At 43.4% G+C, this 18,479-nt stretch overlaps 1 protein-coding gene across 1 annotated transcript in view; it reads left to right on the forward strand.

The window, feature by feature from the left end:
- C6H4orf50 (chromosome 6 C4orf50 homolog) overlaps positions 1–18,479 on the forward strand; it is a 77,467-nt gene that overhangs the window by 42,598 nt on the left and 16,390 nt on the right. The window contains exons 7-8 of the mRNA XM_069594698.1: positions 8,740–8,901; positions 16,964–17,020. Coding sequence (XP_069450799.1) covers positions 8,740–8,901; positions 16,964–17,020 — 219 coding nt within the window. The remainder of the gene's footprint in view (positions 1–8,739; positions 8,902–16,963; positions 17,021–18,479) is intronic.

The raw sequence follows: 18,479 nt of genomic DNA on the forward strand, positions 1-18,479 counted from the left end.
GCTTTTGATTTCTCCTTCGTATTTGAATGAGATCCTTGCTGGGTACAGTAATCTGGGCTGTAGGTTATTGTCTTTCATCACTTTAAGTATGTCTTGCCATTCCCTCCTGGCCTGAAGAGTTTCTATTGAAAGATCAGCTGTTATCCTTATGGGAATCCCCTTGTGTGTTATTTGTTGTTTTTCCCTTGCTGCTTTTAATATTTGTTCTTTGTGTTTGATCTTTGTTAATTTGATTAATATGTGTCTTGGGGTGTTTCGCCTTGGGTTTATCCTATTTGGAACTCTCTGTGTTTCTTGGACTTGGGTGATTATTTCCTTCCCCATTTTAGGGAAGTTTTCAACTATTATCTCCTCAAGGATTTTCTCATGATCTTTCTTTCTGTCTTCTTCTTCTGGGACTCCTATAATTCGAATGTTGGAGCGTTTCATATTCTCCTGGAGGTCTCTGAGATTGTCCTCGTTTCTTTTAATTCGTTTTTCTTGTTGCCTCTCTGATTCATTTATTTCTACCATTCTATCTTCCATTTCACTAATCCTATCTTCTGCCTCCGTTATTCTACTATTTGTTGCCTCCAGAGTGTTTCTGATCTCATTTATTGCATTATTCATTATATTTTGACTCTTTTTTATTTCTTCTAGGTCCTTGTTAAACCTTTCTTGCATCTTCTCAATCCTTGTCTCTAGGCTATTTATCTGTGATGCCATTTTGATTTCAAGATTTTGGATCATTTTCACTATCAATATTCGGAATTCCTTCTCCGGTAGATTTCCTACTTCTTCCTCTTTTGTTTGGTTTGGTGGGCAGCTCTCCTGTTCCTTTACCTGCTGAGTATTCCTCTGTCTCTTCATCTTGGTTATATTGCTGCGTTTGGGGTGGCCTTTTTATATTCTGGTAATTTGTGGAGTTCTCTTTATTATGGAGCTTCCTCACTTTGGGTGGGGTTCTATTAGTGGCTTGTCAAGGTTTCCTGGTTAGGGAGGCTTGTGTTGGAGTTTTGGTGGGTGGAGCTGGGTTTCTTCTCTCTGGAGTGCAGTGGAGTGACCCGTAATGGGTTATGAGACATCAACGGTTTTGGGATAATTTTGAGCTGCCTGTATATTGAAACTCAGGGGAGTGTTCCTGTGTTGCTGGAGAATTTGAGTGGTATGTCTTGTTTTGGAACTTGTTGGCCCTTGGGTGGAGCTTGGTTTCGGTGTAGGTATGAAGGCATTTGATGAGCTCCTATTGCTTAATGTTCCCTGAATTCAAGAGTTCTCTAATGTTTTCAGGCTTTGGATTTAAGCCTCCTGCTTCTGGTTTTCAGTTTTATTTTTACAGTAGCCTCTAGACTTCTCCATCTATACAGCACTGATGATAAAACATCTAGGTTAAAGATGAAAAGTTTCTCCACATTGAGGGACACTCAGAGAGGTTCATTGAGTTACAAGGAGAAGAGAAGATGGAGGGGGTAGTTAGAGGTAACTGGAATGAGATGCGGTGAGATCAAAAGAGGAGAGAGCAAGCTAGCCAGTAGTCACTCCCTTATGTGCGCTCTATAGTCTGGACCGCTCAGAGGTATTTACAGAGTTATACGGGGCAGAGGAAAGGGAGGAAGTAGACAGAGGTGACCAGGAGGATAAGAGAGAGGAATGAGTAGGAGAGAGACAAATCCTGCCAGTAACCAGTTCCTTAGGTGTTCTCCACCGTCTGGAACACACAGAGATTCACAGAGTTGGATAGAGAAGAGATGGGGGAGAAAAGAGACAGAGGCCACCTGGTGGAGAAAAAGGAGAGTCCAGAGGAGGAGAGAGTGGTCAAGCCAGTAATCTCGCTCTCAGGTAAACTTGGGTAGTGAAGTTTGGGTTTTTAAATGTACAAAATTGACAACAAAAACCTAAGAGCAAAGATTAAAAATCTAGAGTAGAGGTTGGATTTTCAAAGATACAATATTAAAGAAAAGCAGAAGGAAAAAGGAAGAAAGAAAAAAAAAGAATTAAAAAACAAACAAACAAACAAAAACAAACCACCAACAGCCATCCAAAGACTATATATGGTGTTTGCCTTAAAAAAAAAAAAGGTCTTTTTTTTAAAAATAGTAATAATAGGTTATAGAAATAAAAATTAGAGGAGAAATAGAAGACTTAACAATTTAAAAAAAGTTAGAAAAAAAAAGAAAAAAAAAAAACAAAAAAAAGCAAAAAAAAAAAAAAAGGAATGATTTTAAAAATAGTCAAAAATATATCTAGCCCTTCTCTGATGTTATGGGCCGTGTGGGATCACTTCCAAGGTGGTTCCCTCTGTTTAACTTCTGTTTGCTGGTTTTTTAGGCTCACTAGTTCAGTCGCGCTGTGGGGAGGGGGGATGCTGCAAACAAATAGCACCGTCGTGTGCACCCAGTATCTCAGCCCCGCTTGACCTGTCCTTTCTCGTGGCGCACAAACCGCTCCAGCTCTACGATGTTCAGCCGGGAACCGTCTGGGGCCAGCCCTAGGCTGCGTGCACTTCCCCGGTCCAAGCCGCTCAGGTTCGGCGCTCAGGCATCCCTCAGAGGCACAAATTCGGCTGGGACTGCGCTTTGTGCCCTTCCCAGGTCCGAGTAGCTCAGGAGTTTGGCAAGCGCGATCGCCGCGGCTTGTCACCTTTTTTGCCGCTGCTGCTCAGCTTTCTGGGTGGACCGCTGGCGCACCCCGTGAGGCAGATTGTGACTGTCCAGCACCTCCAGAAGTCTTAGCAAAGGAGCCTGCTTGCAGTTAGGTAAGTAAAGTCTCTCCGGGTCTGCAATTGCCCCTTTCCAGTCCTTACGGCTCTGGCTGCCTGTCCCCGGCGGGGGATGGTCTGCAGCCGGCTTTTCCGTTCCGTCCTTTGTTCTGTGCTCGGTCCTGGCGGTGTCTTATGTTTGAGCTTTTCGCGTGGTAGCTATCCCACAGTCTGGTTTGCTAGCCCAAGTTAGATCGTTCTGGTTGCGCGTGGGGCGTTCCTGCCCGATTCTTACAAAGCTCTGCAGCCCGCGCCTCCCGCGCGTCCCTGCCCTGCCCCCACTTCCCAATGGCGGATGCAGGCGTCTGTGCTGCTTTTCCGCTGGGGGAGTTACTGGTGGGCTTGTAATCTGTTCGTTTTAATTATTTATCTATTTTTCCTTCCTGTTATGTTGCCCTCTGTGTTTCCAAGGCTCGCCACAGACTCGGCAGGGAGAGTGTTTCCTGGTGTTTGGAAACCTCTTTTCTTCAAATTCCCTTCCCGGGACGGAGCTCCCTCCCCACCTCCTTTGTCTCCTTTCTCGTCTTTTATATTTTTTCCTACCTCTTTTTGAAGACAATGGTCTGCTTTTCTGGTTGCCTGATGTCCTCTGCCAGCCTACAGAAGTTATTTTGTGGAGTTTGCTCGGCGTTGAAATGTTCTTCTGAGGAATTTGTGAGGGAGAAAGTGGTCTTCCCGTCCTATTCCTCCGCCATCTTTCCCTCCCCTCCTATGATATCTTTTTCATGCATTTTAGTGTCACTCTTTTAGTGGTTACCCTGAATATTTCAAAATGTATCTATTAATCATTAAAATTTACTTTAGTACTTCTACCATGTCTCAAATAATGCAAAAATCTTTTAATAGTTTAACTCCATTTATTCCTTTTTATCCTTTCCATTGTTTATTTTTGTCAACTATGTTGCTTCTGTGTATAACATCCCTTATAAAGCACTGTTAAGATTGTTTTAAACGCTCACTAATTTTTTTTTATTTACTCATATCTTTCTACGTTCTTGTACTATTCATTCTTTCTTCTACTTCTGTGGATGTCTTTTACATTCACCTGAAGAGCTTTTTTGTTTCTTGTAGTTTAGGGTCTGCTGGTGATGAATTCTCTCAAATTTCTTTTTAGGAGGACAATTTTTCAATTCCACTTTTAAAAGATTTCTTCCCCTTGATTCAGAATTTCAGGTAGGCAGATATGCTTCCTTCTTTTGACACTTTAAAAACCTCATTTCATTGTCTTCTGGTTCTCACAATTTCTATTCAGAAATTGAATAATTTGCCTTTTTTTCCCTTGACAGAAATGTGTCATTTTACCACAGACTATTTTTAAAGATTTGCCTTTTATTTTTGGGTTTTGGCAGTCAGACTATGATGTGTCTACACGAGGTTTTATTTATGTTTATCCTCCTCTGGTTTTTCTGAACCTCTTGAAACTGTGGAGTCATGTCTTTAATCAGATTTGCAGAGTTCTTGGTGATTAGTTCTTTAAATATTTTGTTCTTTTCAATTTTTCTCTTCCCTCCTAGAAACCCAGGCTTTTTTTTTTTTACTTTATCCCCACATCTTTTGAAACTCTTCTGTATTTTTTTCTCTCTTTGTGCATCAGTTTGAGTTTTCTATTGACCTGTCTTCTCGCTCACTAAAAGTTTTGCCATGTCCTGTTTTCTAATAAATCCATCCAATTAGTTTTTAATTTCATTTATTGTATTTTGCAATCAAATATTCATTTTTACCCTTTCAAAAGAGATTCTGATTCTCTGTTGAAATACTCCATACTGCCATTCATTTTGCTCCATCTTTTCCTGTGTTTTAAAGAAATCTAATCATAATTATTTTGAAGCTCTTATCTGCTAACCCCAGTATGTAGATCACTCTGAGTCTGTTTCTATTGACTATTTTGTTTCTCAGTTAAATCCCACTTTTCTGCTTCTTCATGTGTCTAGTAATTTTTTTTTTAATGTTGGACACCATGCAGAACATACTGTGGGGATTCCTGTTTATTAGCTTCCTCTAGAGTAGGTTGAGTGAGTTTTGTCCTAGTAGGGAGCTGAATGACCAGCAGACCATATTATTCCCTTGCATGTCTATTTCAGCTTCCCCTTCAGTACCAGGGCTTGATTTTACTCCTAAAGTATGGCCCTTGCTTCTAGGGCATGGCCTTTCAGTGGCATCAGGCGAGTTCTCAGAGCATTGACTAAAGATTCTCCACTTTTGCTTGGCCATCTTTGTAGCAGGGCATGACCTCCAAAATCTCTACAGCAACTGACCTCCCAGCTTCTATTCTCTGCTAGGCTTCCGTTGCTGTTGTTCAGTCACTCAGTTGTGTCTGACTCTTTGCAACTCCATGGACTGTAGCACACCAGGCCTCCCTGTCCTTCACCATCTCAGAGTCTTGCACTATGCTGTGCTGCTTATGATTCAACCAAGTACCCAAGGATATTTCTAAGACAGTGTCTGGAGTTTTTCTCTGCAGTTCACTTCTCTCTGCTACTTTGTCCCACACATCCCAGCTGTCATAGCATCCCTGACCCCAGTCTCTGGTTTCACTTAACAGGACTGCAGTGTTCAGCTTGGGATCTATTTATTTCCCTAAGCCATGGTTTGCAAAATGTTCCAGGGAGAATGTGGAGCTCGTCTTGTTGGGCTTCCTTTTTTCTCAAGGATGGTAGCCCTGCACTGGTCGCCATTCGTGCCTGCAGAGAACTGTTTTTATGTAGTTTCCTCATATCTTATAGTTGTCAAATCCCAGCTAGTCAGACCAGTTGGGGACTGGAACTCTGAGGAGGTGAATTTCAAGCTTCAGAGTTTCAAGGTTTGAAAGGAGAAGCAGATGAAGAAGATTCCAGGCAGAGGGAGAAGCAAGTGGCCAGGCCCTGAGGCAGGAATGAGCCTGGGTTATTGGAAAAGCAGACAGTTGCCAGCGTGGCTGTGTCACACTGGGCAAGTGTGAGGTATAACTTGAGGTGTAGATGGGAAAGCTGTCATGAGAAAGACCACAGAAGGCCTTGTAGGCTCTAATTATGATCACTTCTACATGCAGTGGGAAACTATTGGAGGGTTTTCATCAGAACAACATGATTACATTTCTATGGTAAAAAGAACACTGTTTGCTCTAAAGGCACAGGGAAGACACAAGGAGAACAGTTAAGAGGAATTTGCCGAGAGATGATGCTAGCATAGAGGAATTTGAAATTTTAAAAAAAAACATAGAGGATTCCAGACAAAAACCAGAGTTGGAATCAGTGGAATTGGTGGACAGAAGGCAGAGGGGGAGGAAAGCTTTCCATTTCCTTCATCCCAAGTCACAAACCTGATTGTGTTTTTATTTGTTTAAAATAAAAACCCTTAAAGCTTCCTGTGTCTTCCTGTTGCACTTGGTACGAAGTCCAGATTCGTTTTCGTGAGTTATAATCTGGCTCCTTGGAAATGTGAGCTGTTGCTAGGTAGGTCCCCAATCTCTACACTTCTGGATCCTAGATTTGCTCCTCCCACATCCCAGCTTTCTCCTGGGAACTGCTACTCACCCTCCAGGTCTCCTTTCAGGGCTTGCATGCGGGCTAAGTCACTTCAGTCATGCCTGACTCTTTGTGACCCCGTGGACTACAGCCCACTAGGCTCTTCTATCCAGGGGATTCTCCAGGCAAGAATGCTGGAGTGGGTTGCCATTTCATTCTCCAGGGGATCTTCCCTACTCAGGGATCAAACTCAAATCTCTTATACTTCCTGCATTGGCAGGTGGGTCCTTTACCACTAGTACCAACTGGGAAGCCTTCACTTTAGGGCATCTCCTCCCAACCCTCCAGGATGGATTCTGTGCAGAGATGGCTCACGCGCATCACTCCCATGATGCCATTTTTGTAGCTTGCAGTTGGCCGTGATGCTGTTTACACTACAAAAGTCAGCAAATGCTGCACATCTGTGTGTCCTACCTCCCTGGAGAGTGGAGAGAGCCTCTGAAAGTGGGCCTGCCCCAGGCTCTGGCCATCTCTTCCAGTAACAGGGGTCACTGTCTGGGGCAGTCCCACATGGCAGGCCGGGCTGGCCTCCACCCCACACACTTTAGAATGTCCTGTGGACGCTTTCCCAGGATGCTGGGGATGAAACTCAAGTCACTGCAGAGCAGGGAGGCAGTGAAGACACAAAACTTCCCAGAAAGGCCAAGTTGTTTTGCAAGTGTTAGATTTTACAGAGCCATTCGGAGCACCCATCTGTTCTTGAGGGGGCCCAGTCTGTGAATCTCAGGCCCACGCTTTATGGATTTCTATTAATTAAAAAAAAACACACACATTCTGCTATCGTATTCCTGGCTTACAAGCCACCAAGTCACACTTTGTCCTCTCTACCTCCCTGCCATCTTCTCTCTTCTCTCCTCTTGCCAGCTCACACTCAGGTCAGGAACACGTGGAAGAGATGTATTGTGGACTTTCAATTCCCAGGGAGGCTGCTTCCAATGAAAGCAGACAGCTGGGACCATGAGCAAGGTTGTGTGAGACGTCTCAGGTTTCTGGGGCCCCTGACTCATTGCAGTTGGAGCTTTTATTATTAGCAGGACTGCTCCCTCCCAAGGCCACCTTAGTAGCATGAATCAAGAGCTTAATGATGCTCAGGCCCTTGATACAGAAAGTCACCCTCTGATGACCTTAGGGGAAGAATGAGAGCTGTGTCAGATAAGGCTTTCTGTCACAGTCCCAATTACAGCAGCGAAATATTAGAATAATCTGAGTATTCGGCATACCACAGGATGCCATATAGAAACTAACAACAGGGTCTTAGACATTATTTAATGATATGGAAAAATGCCCATGACATGATATTAAGGGAGAAAAGCAGGATACAAAAGATATATGTGGCATATAAATGTTATATAGAAAAAATATGTGGCTACTTATGTGTGTGTGTGTGCATGCTCAGTTGCTTCAGTCATATCTGACTCTGAGTCCCTGTGGACTGCAGCCCTCCAGGCTCCTCTGCCCATGGGATTCTCCAGGCAAGAATCCTGGAGTGGGCTGCCATGCCCTCCTCCAGGGGATCCTCCCGACCCAGGGATAGAACCTGGGCCTCCTGTGTTTCCTGTATTGAAGGCAGAACAGATTCTCTCCCCACTGAGCCATCAGGGAAGCCCTCTGTGTACGTGTGTGTGTATACACATACATACACACATATAAGCCTGCCTATGCGTATGTATTTATACATACACATCCAGAACCATTGGGGGCAGTAGCATCACCACTATTTGACCACATATCTCAAGGTGATAAATCAGCCTCTCCCTTCTCACTTTCTGCACTCCCAGAAATTCCTTACTTGATGTTCATATGAAACCTGCTCAGGTTTGACCCAAGAAGAGTCAGAGGATGTTTTGTACTGATTTAAGAAAAGTACTTAAGGAAAATGCAGTATCTTTTCTTTCTTATGAATATATGAAACTTTAGTGTAATAAGCATCTCATAATTGGACGTGAACACTAAATTTCAGTCATCATACTGTGTTTCAGTACAATGGTGATGGGCGTCTATTAAAACAAACTCCGGGATGCTGTGCCATTTGCGTATTTTTCATATGCCAAAATAAGCTTAAGAAATAACACTCTAGAATGTTATTTTGTGATTCCCTGGACCTTCCCCAACTCCCCTACTCAAGAAACTCAGCAAGGCTGCTCACTCGTATGTGTACATGGGTTCAGTTCAGTCACTCAGTCGTGTCTGACTCTTTGCAACCCCGTGGACTGCAGCACGCCAGGCTCCCCTGTCCATCACCAACTCCCGGAGTTTGCTCAGACTCATGTCCATTGAGTCAGTGATGAAGGACTGGAAATATAAGAAAATAAATGGGTGGGAATGATGTTTATGCTGACTAATAGTTTTTGGAGTGATTTCTATTACTTTGTTTTATAAAATCTGTGGACTATGAGAAACATACAACCAGGAACACGAGAAGGAAAACAGGTACTGTCTGTCACAAGGCACGTTACTTGGAAGATAACCTAAGAATTGCATTCGACTCCTATTCCTCAGCTCCAGGACCAGGAGGCCTCGGCCTCCGAGGAGGACCTCAGACTGCGCGTCAGACGACTCCATCACCAAGTACTGACCCTGCAGTACCAGCTCCGAGGCCAGGGGTCTGTGCACCGCGAGCTGCAGGCCTCTCGCGAGGAAGCGGAGCATCTCAAGGGCAAGGTAGGCCGGGCGCACACTTCCTTTCCAGCCTGTAAACTAACGTTCCCTCACTCCGGCAAGACTAGAAAGTAGACAAATTAAGAGCTCACTGGACATTTCTAGCAGTTTGCAAGCATTTATTAGATTTTGAAAGTACAGAGCAGTGTAGGAAAGAAAAACAAGACTTGTAATTCCTCCATCTGGGTAACCTCTACTGGATCTAAAAATAGCAAATGTGTGCGTACATCAGTCACTTCAGTCGTGTCCGATTCTTTGCGACCCCATGGACTGTAGCCCGCCAGGCTTCTCTGTCCATGGGATTCTCCAGGCAAGAAGCCTGGAGTGGGATGCCAGCCCTCCTCCAGGAATACATGTATATGGCTTTTTAAAAAGTCAAATGGTATACACATGTTCCCCATCCTGTGGCGGATTCATGTTGATGTATGGCAAAACCAATACAATATTGTAAAGTAATTAACCTCCAATTTAAAAAAAAAACTCAACATTCAAAAAACAAAACAAAAAAAGTCAAATGGTACATAAATAAAAGTCTTTTCTCTGTAGGAGGGAAGTGGGTGTGACTATAAAAGAGCAACAAGAGCAGTCGTTAGAGTGGTTTGGTATTGTGTCTGTGGGGGTGGAGACACAAGGTTGTGTAGGTGGTAACATTGTTCATAACTTGGGACACACACACATACAGTCACGCACACACACTAGAGAGATCCAAGTGAGAATGGTGCCTTGGGATTAGCAGAGGCAAACCATTATGTATAGAATGGATAAACAGCAAGGTCCTACAGTTTAGCGTGTATGTTGCTCAGTTGCTCAGTCTTGTCTGACTTTTTGCAACCTCATGGACCATAGTACACCAGGCTCTTCTGTCCTTGGAATTTTCCAGGCAAGAATGCTGGAGTGGGTTGCCATTTTCTCCTCCTCCAGGGGATCTTCCTGGCCCAGGGATCAAACCTGTGTCTCCTGCATTGCAGGCGGATTCTTTACCACTGAGCCACTTGGGAAGCCCTGTACTGTACAAGGAACTATTTTCAATATCCTGTGATAAATCATGATGGAAAAGAATATGAAAAAGAACATAATATACGTATAACTGGAGAAGGCAACGGCACCCCACTCCAGTACTCTTGCCTGGAAAATCCCGTGGACGGAGGAGCCTGGTGGGCTGCAGTCCATGGGGTCGCAAAGAGTTGGGCATGGCTGAGCGACTTCACTTTCACTTCTCACTTTCATGCATTGGAGAAGGAAATGGCAACCCGCTCCAGTGTTCTTGCCTGGAGAATCTCAGGGACAGGGGAGCCTGGTGGGCTGCCATCTATGGGGTCTCACAGAGTCAGACACAACTGAAACGACTTGCAGCAGCAGCAGCAGCAGCATAGGTGTAACAGTCACTTTGCTGTACAACAGAAACCCCAAATCAACTATACTTCAATAAAATAAATTTTAAAAAAGAATGGTACATTGTATCCACATCAATACCTGCTTGTAATATACTATAGTTTTACAGAAAACTTTCCTCCCTGTTAGAGGAAAGCAGGCAAAATATGCAAGAGATCTCTCTGTATTATTATTATTTTTTTTAAATTGTACATAACAGAAGCCAACACAATATTGTAAAGCAATTATCCTCCATTAAGAAAAATAAAAAAGGGAAAAAACTGTATATAAACCTAAAATTATCTCAATATTTTAAAAAGGCAGAACAATATGGTCCTTTCTCCCCCTCAACCCCAACCTCTCTGACTTCTATCTTTTCAATCCTATGTACCCACATTTCAGTACTTATTTGTGTGCCTCAGTTCAGTTCAGTTCAGTTCAGTTGCTCAGTCATGTCTGACTCTTTGCGACCCTATGGACTGTAGCACACCAGGCCACCCTGTCTGTCACCAACTCCCAGAGCCTACTCAAACTCATGTCCATTGAGTCAATGATGCCATCCAACCATCCCATCCTCTGTCATCCCCTTCTCCTCCCACCTTCAATCTTTCCTAGCATCAGGGTGTTTTCCAATGAGTCAGCTCTTCGCATGAGGTGGCCAAAATATTGGAGTTTCAGCTTCGGCATCAGCCTGTCCAGTGAATATTCAGGACTGATTTCCTTTAGGATGGACTGGTTGGATCTTCTTGCAGTCCAAGGGACTCTCAAGAATCTTCTCCAACACCACAGTTCAAAAGCATCAATTCTTCGGCACTCAGCTTTTCTTTATAGTCCAACTCTCACTTCCATACATGACTACTGCAAAAACCATAGCTTTGACTAGACGGACCTTTGTTGGCAAAGTAATATCTCTGCTTTTTAATATGCTGTCTAGGTTGGTCATAACTTTTCTTCCAAGGAGCTAGCGTCTTTTAATTTCATGGCTGCAGTCACCATCTGCAGTGATTTTGGAGCCCAAAATAATAAAGTCTGTCACTGTTTCCACTGTTTCCCCATCTATTTGCCATGAAGTGATGGGACCAGATGCCATGATCTTAGTTTTCTGAATGTTGAGTTTTAATCCAACTTTTTCACTCTCCTCTTTCACTTTCATCAAGAGGCTCTTTAGTTCTTTGCTTTCTGCCATAAGGGTGGTGTCATCTGCATCAGTTCAGTTCAGTCTCTCAGTCGTGTCTGACTCTTTGCAACCCCATGAATCACAGCACGCCAGGCCTCCCTGTCCATCACCAACTCCCGGAGTTCACTCAGACTCACCTCCATCGAGTCCGTGATGCCATCCATCCATCTCATCCTCTGTCGTCCCCTTCTCCTGCCCTCAATCCCTCCCAGCGTCAGAGTCTTTTCCAATGAGTCAACTCTTGGCATGAGGTGGCCAAAGTACTGGAGTTTCAGCTTTACCATCATTCCTTCCGAAGAACACCCAGGGCTGATCTCCTTCAGAATGGACTGGTTGGATCTCCTTGCAGTCCAAGGGACTCTCAAGAGTCTTCTCCAACACCACAGTTCAAAAGCATCAATTCTTCAGCGCTCAGCCTTCTTCACAGTCCAACTCTCACATCCATACATGACTTCTGGAAAAACCATAGCCTTGACTAGACGGACCTTAGTCGGCAAAATAATGTCTCTGCTTCTGAATATACGATCTAGGTTGATCATACCTTTTCTTCCAAGGAGTAAGCGTCTTTTAATTTCATGGCTGCAGTTACCATCTGCAGTGATTTTGGAGCCCCCCCCCCAAAAAAGAGTCTGCCACTGCTTTCACTGTATCCCCATCTATTTCCCATGAAGTGATGGGACCGGATGCCATGATCTTTGTTTTCTGAATGTTGAGCTTTAAGCCAACTTTTTCACTCTCCTCTTCACTTTCATCAAGAGGCTTTTTAGTTCCTCTTCACTTTCTGCCTTAAGGGTGGTGTTATCTGCATATCTGTGGTTATTGATATATCTCCTGGCAGTCTTGATTCCAGCTTGTGCTTCCTCCAGCCCAGCGTTTCTCATGATGTATTCTGCATATAAGTTAAATAAGGGTGACAATATACAGCTTGACGTACTCCTTTCCCAATTTGGAACCAGTCTGTTGTTCCATGTCCATTTCTAACTGTTGCTTCCTGACCTGCATACAGATTTCTCAAGAGGCAGGTCTGGTGGTCTTGTATTCCCATCTCTTGAAGAATTTTCCACAGTTTGTTGTGATCCACACAGTCAAAGGCTTTGGCATAATCAATAAAACAGAAGTAGATGTTTTTGTGGAACTTTCTTGCTTTTTGGATGATCCAGTGGATGTTGGCAATTTGATCTCTGGTTCCTCAGCCTTTTCTAAATCCAGCTTGAACATATGGAAGTTCACAGTTCACGAACTGTTGAAGCCTGGCTTGGAGAATTTTGAGCTCTACTTTGCTAGTGTGTGAGATGAGTGCAATTGTGTGGTAATGTGAACATTCTTTGGCATTGCCTTTCTTTGGGATGGAATGAAAACTGACCTTTTCCAGTCCTGTGGCCACTGCTGAGTTTTCATGTACTGAAATCATACCATACAGAAATATTCTGTATCTTGATATTATCATTTAATAAAAAATCTTGGTGATATTTTCAAATCAATACATGCAAATTGAACTACAGTATTTTAAACTCTTGCATATAATTTTTCCAGAGGCCAAACCATAACCTCCTTAATGGAATCTTTGTTTAAGGAAATCTAAATTGTTTCTGTTACTTTGTTCTACAAGCATTTTTATGCATCTATCTTAGAGTATGTTTCTGCAACATATGCAAAAGCTAAAATCTTAGTGAAAGAATTACTGTGTCAAAGGCTATATTGACTTTGATCAATAATGGCAAATAGCCCTCCAAAATGGTTATGTCATTTAGACTCTCACCAGGAATGAGTGCAATTGTTTGCCCACAACTGGTTACCCGGAATCATATCACACTTTATATTTTTTTTTACAAACTGATGAATGAAAATATACTATCAACATTTTGATGTGATTTCTGACTCCTTTTAATGCATTCTTTGTATAATCGAATACACTATACGTGGAGTTTTATGTCCTCTATCCATATTGCTTCATAGCCTTTTTGTCCTTTATTTTTTGGACTGTGCAGTAATCTATAGGGTGTTTGTGATTTCTGTTCCCCTACTGTTGGATCTATAGATATTTCCATTAATTTATAAATCATTTTTAGGGGACCCAGGTTCCTTCCCTGATCAGGGAACTGAGATCCTTCAAACGGGTGTAATGTTTAAAGAAAATGAAGTAGGGGGTTGGGGGGAGTTTCTTACATATTCAAGTATGTTTATAAGGAAAAGGGGGCTTCCCAGGTGGCACTAATGGTAAAGAACCTACCTGCCAGTGTGGGAGACCTAAGAGACATGGGTTCAATCCCTGAGTTGGGAAGATTCCCTGGAAAGGGGCATGGCAACTCACTCCAGTATTCTTGACTGGAGAATCTGTTGGACAGAGGAGCCTGGTGGGTTAAGGTCCATTGGGTTGCAGAGAGTTGGACACAACTGAAGCAACTTAGCACATATATCATTTTTTTTTACAGTAGTTCAGAGAAGTGGGATTACTGGTTCAAAGAGAAGAAATAGTGCTCATCCTAAATACATATGGCAAATTTGCTTTCCATAAAATGCTGGCACCCACTTCCACAGTCAAAGCCATTCACGGGGGGATATTTTTGATTGTGCCCTCAACCAATGTGGGAGGTAAGCTGACGTTTTTGTCCTGTCTGTCACTGATGTGTGAAAAATATAGCTCCAATTATACACGTTAGAACTTTTTTTTTTTTTACCATATCCAATATGTGTTTGTCTTTTTTTTTTTCAATTGCTTTCATTCTTTTTTGTCTTTCTCTGCTTCAGTTTGGATATTTCTTTATAATCCACCTTTCAGTTATATAATACTCTTTGCTGCTGCTGCTGCTGCTGCTGCTAAGTCACTTCAGTCGTGTCCAACTCTGTGCAACCCCATAGAGAGCAGCCCACCAGGCTCCCCCGTCCCTGGGATTCTCCAGGCAAGAACACTGGAGTGGGTTGCCATTTCCTTCTCCAATGCATGAAAGTGAAAAGTGAAAGTGAAGTCACTCAGTCGTGTCCGACTCTTCGTGACCCCATGGACTGCAGCCTACCAGGCTCCTCCGTCCGTGGGATTTTCCAGGCAAGAGTATTGGAGTGGGGTGCCATTGCCTTCTCCGATAATACTCTTTAGGTGATCAAATTTGCTGTTAAACTCATTATTTTAGTTCTTCATTTCAGGTATGGTATTTTGGAGTCTTCGAATTTCTGTTTGGTTACTTTTGGATAGCTTCCAGTTCTCTGATGAAAGTCTTGTAATATAATTATTAAGTGTTTTAATCACAGTTACTGTCAGATCTGTCTCTGATAGCTTCATTTTACATTCCCACTAGTGATGGATGAAGGTCCCAACTTCACATTCTTACCAACATTTGCTTCTGTCTGTCTTTTAGTTGCTAATCATCCTAGTGGGTGTGAGGTGCTATGTCATTGTGGTTTTGACTTGCATTTCCTTAATGGCTAATAACTTGAGCATCTTTTCATGTATTTATGTGCAACTCATGTGTCTTCTTTGGAGAAATGTCCATTCAGATCCTCCCTCCCTCAATTTTGTAATTGGATAGTTTCTTTTTTGCTGTTGAGTTGTTAGAGTTTTTATATATTATAGATACAGGGTTCTTATTAACTATAGGATGTGTGTTTTCTCCCATTCTGTTGTCTTTTTACTTCTCATTTGTTTTTTAATTGCAAATGACCCAGTATACACGTTAGTCGCTCAGTTGCGTCCGACTCTTTGCGACCCCCATGGACTGTAGCCCACTAGGCTGCTCTGTCCATGAAATTCTTCAGGCTAGAATACTGGAATGGGTTGCCATTCCCTTCTCCATGGGAAGAGAAGGGAATGGCTCACAGCAATATATTCATGCTATTTCTTACACTGAAGTAGAGAGAAGATTTCATCCAAGCCTGCAAATATTATGGTGTGCATTTTGAATAGAAGACAGTCTGCTTGGAGCTGGCATTTTAATCTTTAGATATATTCAGAGAAGTGTGCCAAAATAGATATATGGAAATGTTCATTAAAGTCTTATTTTTAAAGCAAAGAAGTAGAAACAATATAAATTTTCATAAACAAAGAATTGGTTAAATAATTTTGTTCCAATCTCATGATTAAATAATATGCAAGATTTTTTAAAAATATGATTGGTTTGTATGTATTAAGGTGGAATAGACACCCCTGATTTTATATTAAATGACAACAGCAAGCTGTAAGAACAAGATGTAAAGCATTTTATATGATATAGTTTCATCTGTGTGTATACACACATATGGCTTCTGATTATGGGTATGCAGGATTGAAAATAGTATTAGAGGTCAGAAGAGCTTGGGGGAGAGGAAAGAGGACTTTTATCCATCTAGCTTTCTTGTAGTGATTACAAAGAAAATCAGAGAGTGAGTGAGAAGGATTCCCAGAACACCCATCTTATTGTAGCTTATGATTTTGTAGGTCAGGAATTTCAGGCAGGACTTGGCTGCACAATTCTACTCTGCAGAGCATCAGTGAGGATCACTCAGTGGTATTCAGCTGGGCACTGGGCTAGGCTGGACGGTCCAAGGTGGTTTCATACATGTGCCTGCCTCAGAGAATAATAATGGTTTATATTCATTGAATGTTGGCCAGATAACAGTCCTTGTTCTAAGTGCTTTATAGGAATTGATTCATAGAATCTTCATCCAATCTTCCTCATTAGGTGGACAGTAATATTACCCCTGGGCTTCCCAGGTGGCACAGTAGTAGAGAATCCACCTGTCACACAGGAGGCACTGGTTTGATCCCTCAGTCAGGAATATGCCCTAAGGAAGGAAATGGCAACCCAGTCCAGTATTCTTGCCTGGGGAATCCCATGGACAAGAGGAGCCTAGCAAGCTACTGTCTACGGGGTCGCAAAGAGTGCAACATGACTTAGTAACTAAACAACAACAGCATTGCACCTACTTTACAGATGAGAAAACTGAGGCACAGAAAGACTTGACTTTCGCAAAGTCACAGGACTCAGGACATCTGTCTAGGAAACCTATAGGTTTGACACTGCACCAAAAAACTCTGGCAGCCTCTGCATGGGGAATGGGGAAATCTTTCTTTCTGTTTGCATGCTTGCATGCTCAGCCATGTCAGACTCTTCAACCCCATGAACTATATAGCATGCCAGGCTCCTCTGTCCATGGGATTTTCCAGGCAAGAATAACAGATAGGTTGTCATTTCCTCCCCCAGGGGATCTTCCTGACCTAGTGATAGAACCCGTGTCTCCTGCAGCTCCTGCATTGACAGGCCATTTCTTTACCACCGAGCTACCTAGGAAGCCCTGCTTCCTGAAGGAAGAGGCAATAGAATGGTTTCAGCACCTGCGGTGTGGCAGAGCTCATACTCTGGTGCTCAGAGAATCCTTCCTCCTCTGTTCTGGTTGAGCAGCTGATGGGAAAGGCCTGTGTTCTCACCACCAACTACTGGGGGAAAAGAGATGAGAGCCAAGCTCTCTGAGCACAGCTTGCCTGTACATGCAGCAAGCTGTGGAACCCACCACTCAGTGTTATCAAAAATCTTGGTTCTCTTTCAGCTTGATGAGCTTCAGAAAAAGCACCATGAAGTGAATTTGGCTGTGACGCCTTTGAAGGTAATACATGTGTGAAATCAGCATGAAATACCTCTTTCAAAACAGAAAAAGAGAGCCTAGTACTGGATTGGCCAAAAAGTTTGTTCGGATTTTCCTGTAAGATGTTATGGAACAATCCAAGCGAACTTTTTGGCCAACCCGATATTTTTCCCATTAGGAACTAGTGCATGTCTGTTGTATAAAAACACTGGAAAGAAGAAGAAAGAGAAACACAGCACCCCAGGTTCCCTTCTGAATCTGGCGTCTTCATGTATTTTATTTTAGTGTATTTTACATGTGTCTGAGACCCTACTCTACCTGCGTAGGTATGTCTGTGCCACGTGGGTCTTTACCAGCCTTAGAAGCTGCCGTTCTTGCCAGATCTAAAGCAGGAGACTGCAGTTCATAAAGCCTCCAGACCCTGCGGGTGTTCAAATCCCTCTGTCCAGTCTCCTTGCCTCTCTTGCTCCCTGCCTCTCTTGCTCCCTGCCTCTCTTGCTCCCTGCCTGTCTCTTTTGCATTATCCCGCATAAGCACCATGCTGCACTTTTTTTTCCTTAGAAAAGTTTTCTCCATACATCTAGACATTTCTTGAGGACACATTCCAGATAAGGCATTATGGATTCATAGGGTTCAATATGCTAGTTGAAGATGTAGTTTGGGTGAGATGACACGTGCAAGCTCACACATGGCACTTGGACTTGGGCAGTGCCAAGTCCCTGGAGGGACTGTCCATTTTTCCCACTCTCTAGGCAAGGTGGGCCGGAAGGGGCCCTGGGCTGGGAATTAGAAGGACATAGTTGAGCCCCCAGACCCTACTGACTTTGCCGAATCCCACCCCCTCTGAAATAATAGTGATACCCTTTGGCCTGCTCTCACAGCTTCTTCTGACCCTCAGTGAATATGGCGTTGATGGAAAAGTAGAGTGCAAACTGTAATGCTCTTGAAAATGGGAGGTGTTCTTGCTCCTCTGTTATTTTCGTCATTTGCTGTGTATCAGCAGTACTGGGCACTGGGGCATCACTGCCTAGAAACTGATGTGCAAGGGTCCCAGACCCTCTGGGCTGGGCTTGGAAGGGAGTTCTGGCAGGAAGGGGTCACCATGTCCTCCGATGGAACAGCTCCTCCAAATGTGCACAGAAGCAGGAGGTCATTTCATGGCCAGAGGGTCACACACTCACATCACCCACGAAACAGATCTCTCCTGTGCGGAGCCATGGAATGAGGACAGTGCAGGGAATCCAGGAGCATGTCAGCCTTGCCCTTAAGGAGCCCCCAGGCTATGGAGGAGACAGAACCACAGATGTAAAGATTTACTCCTGGGACAGTAGGAGCCAGGAGCCTGGGCACAGAGGGACCCAAGTTCTGAGCATGAGGGGGACCTGCCCAGGGAGGCACTGCCCAGGCTGGCCTCTGAACAGATCTGCACAAGGTTTTCCTGGGCTCAGGACATGTCGGAGCCACAGAGGAGTAGTGAGGA

Source organism: Ovis canadensis, chromosome 6 (assembly GCF_042477335.2).
Source record: "Ovis canadensis isolate MfBH-ARS-UI-01 breed Bighorn chromosome 6, ARS-UI_OviCan_v2, whole genome shotgun sequence".
Taxonomy (NCBI): domain Eukaryota; kingdom Metazoa; phylum Chordata; class Mammalia; order Artiodactyla; family Bovidae; genus Ovis; species Ovis canadensis.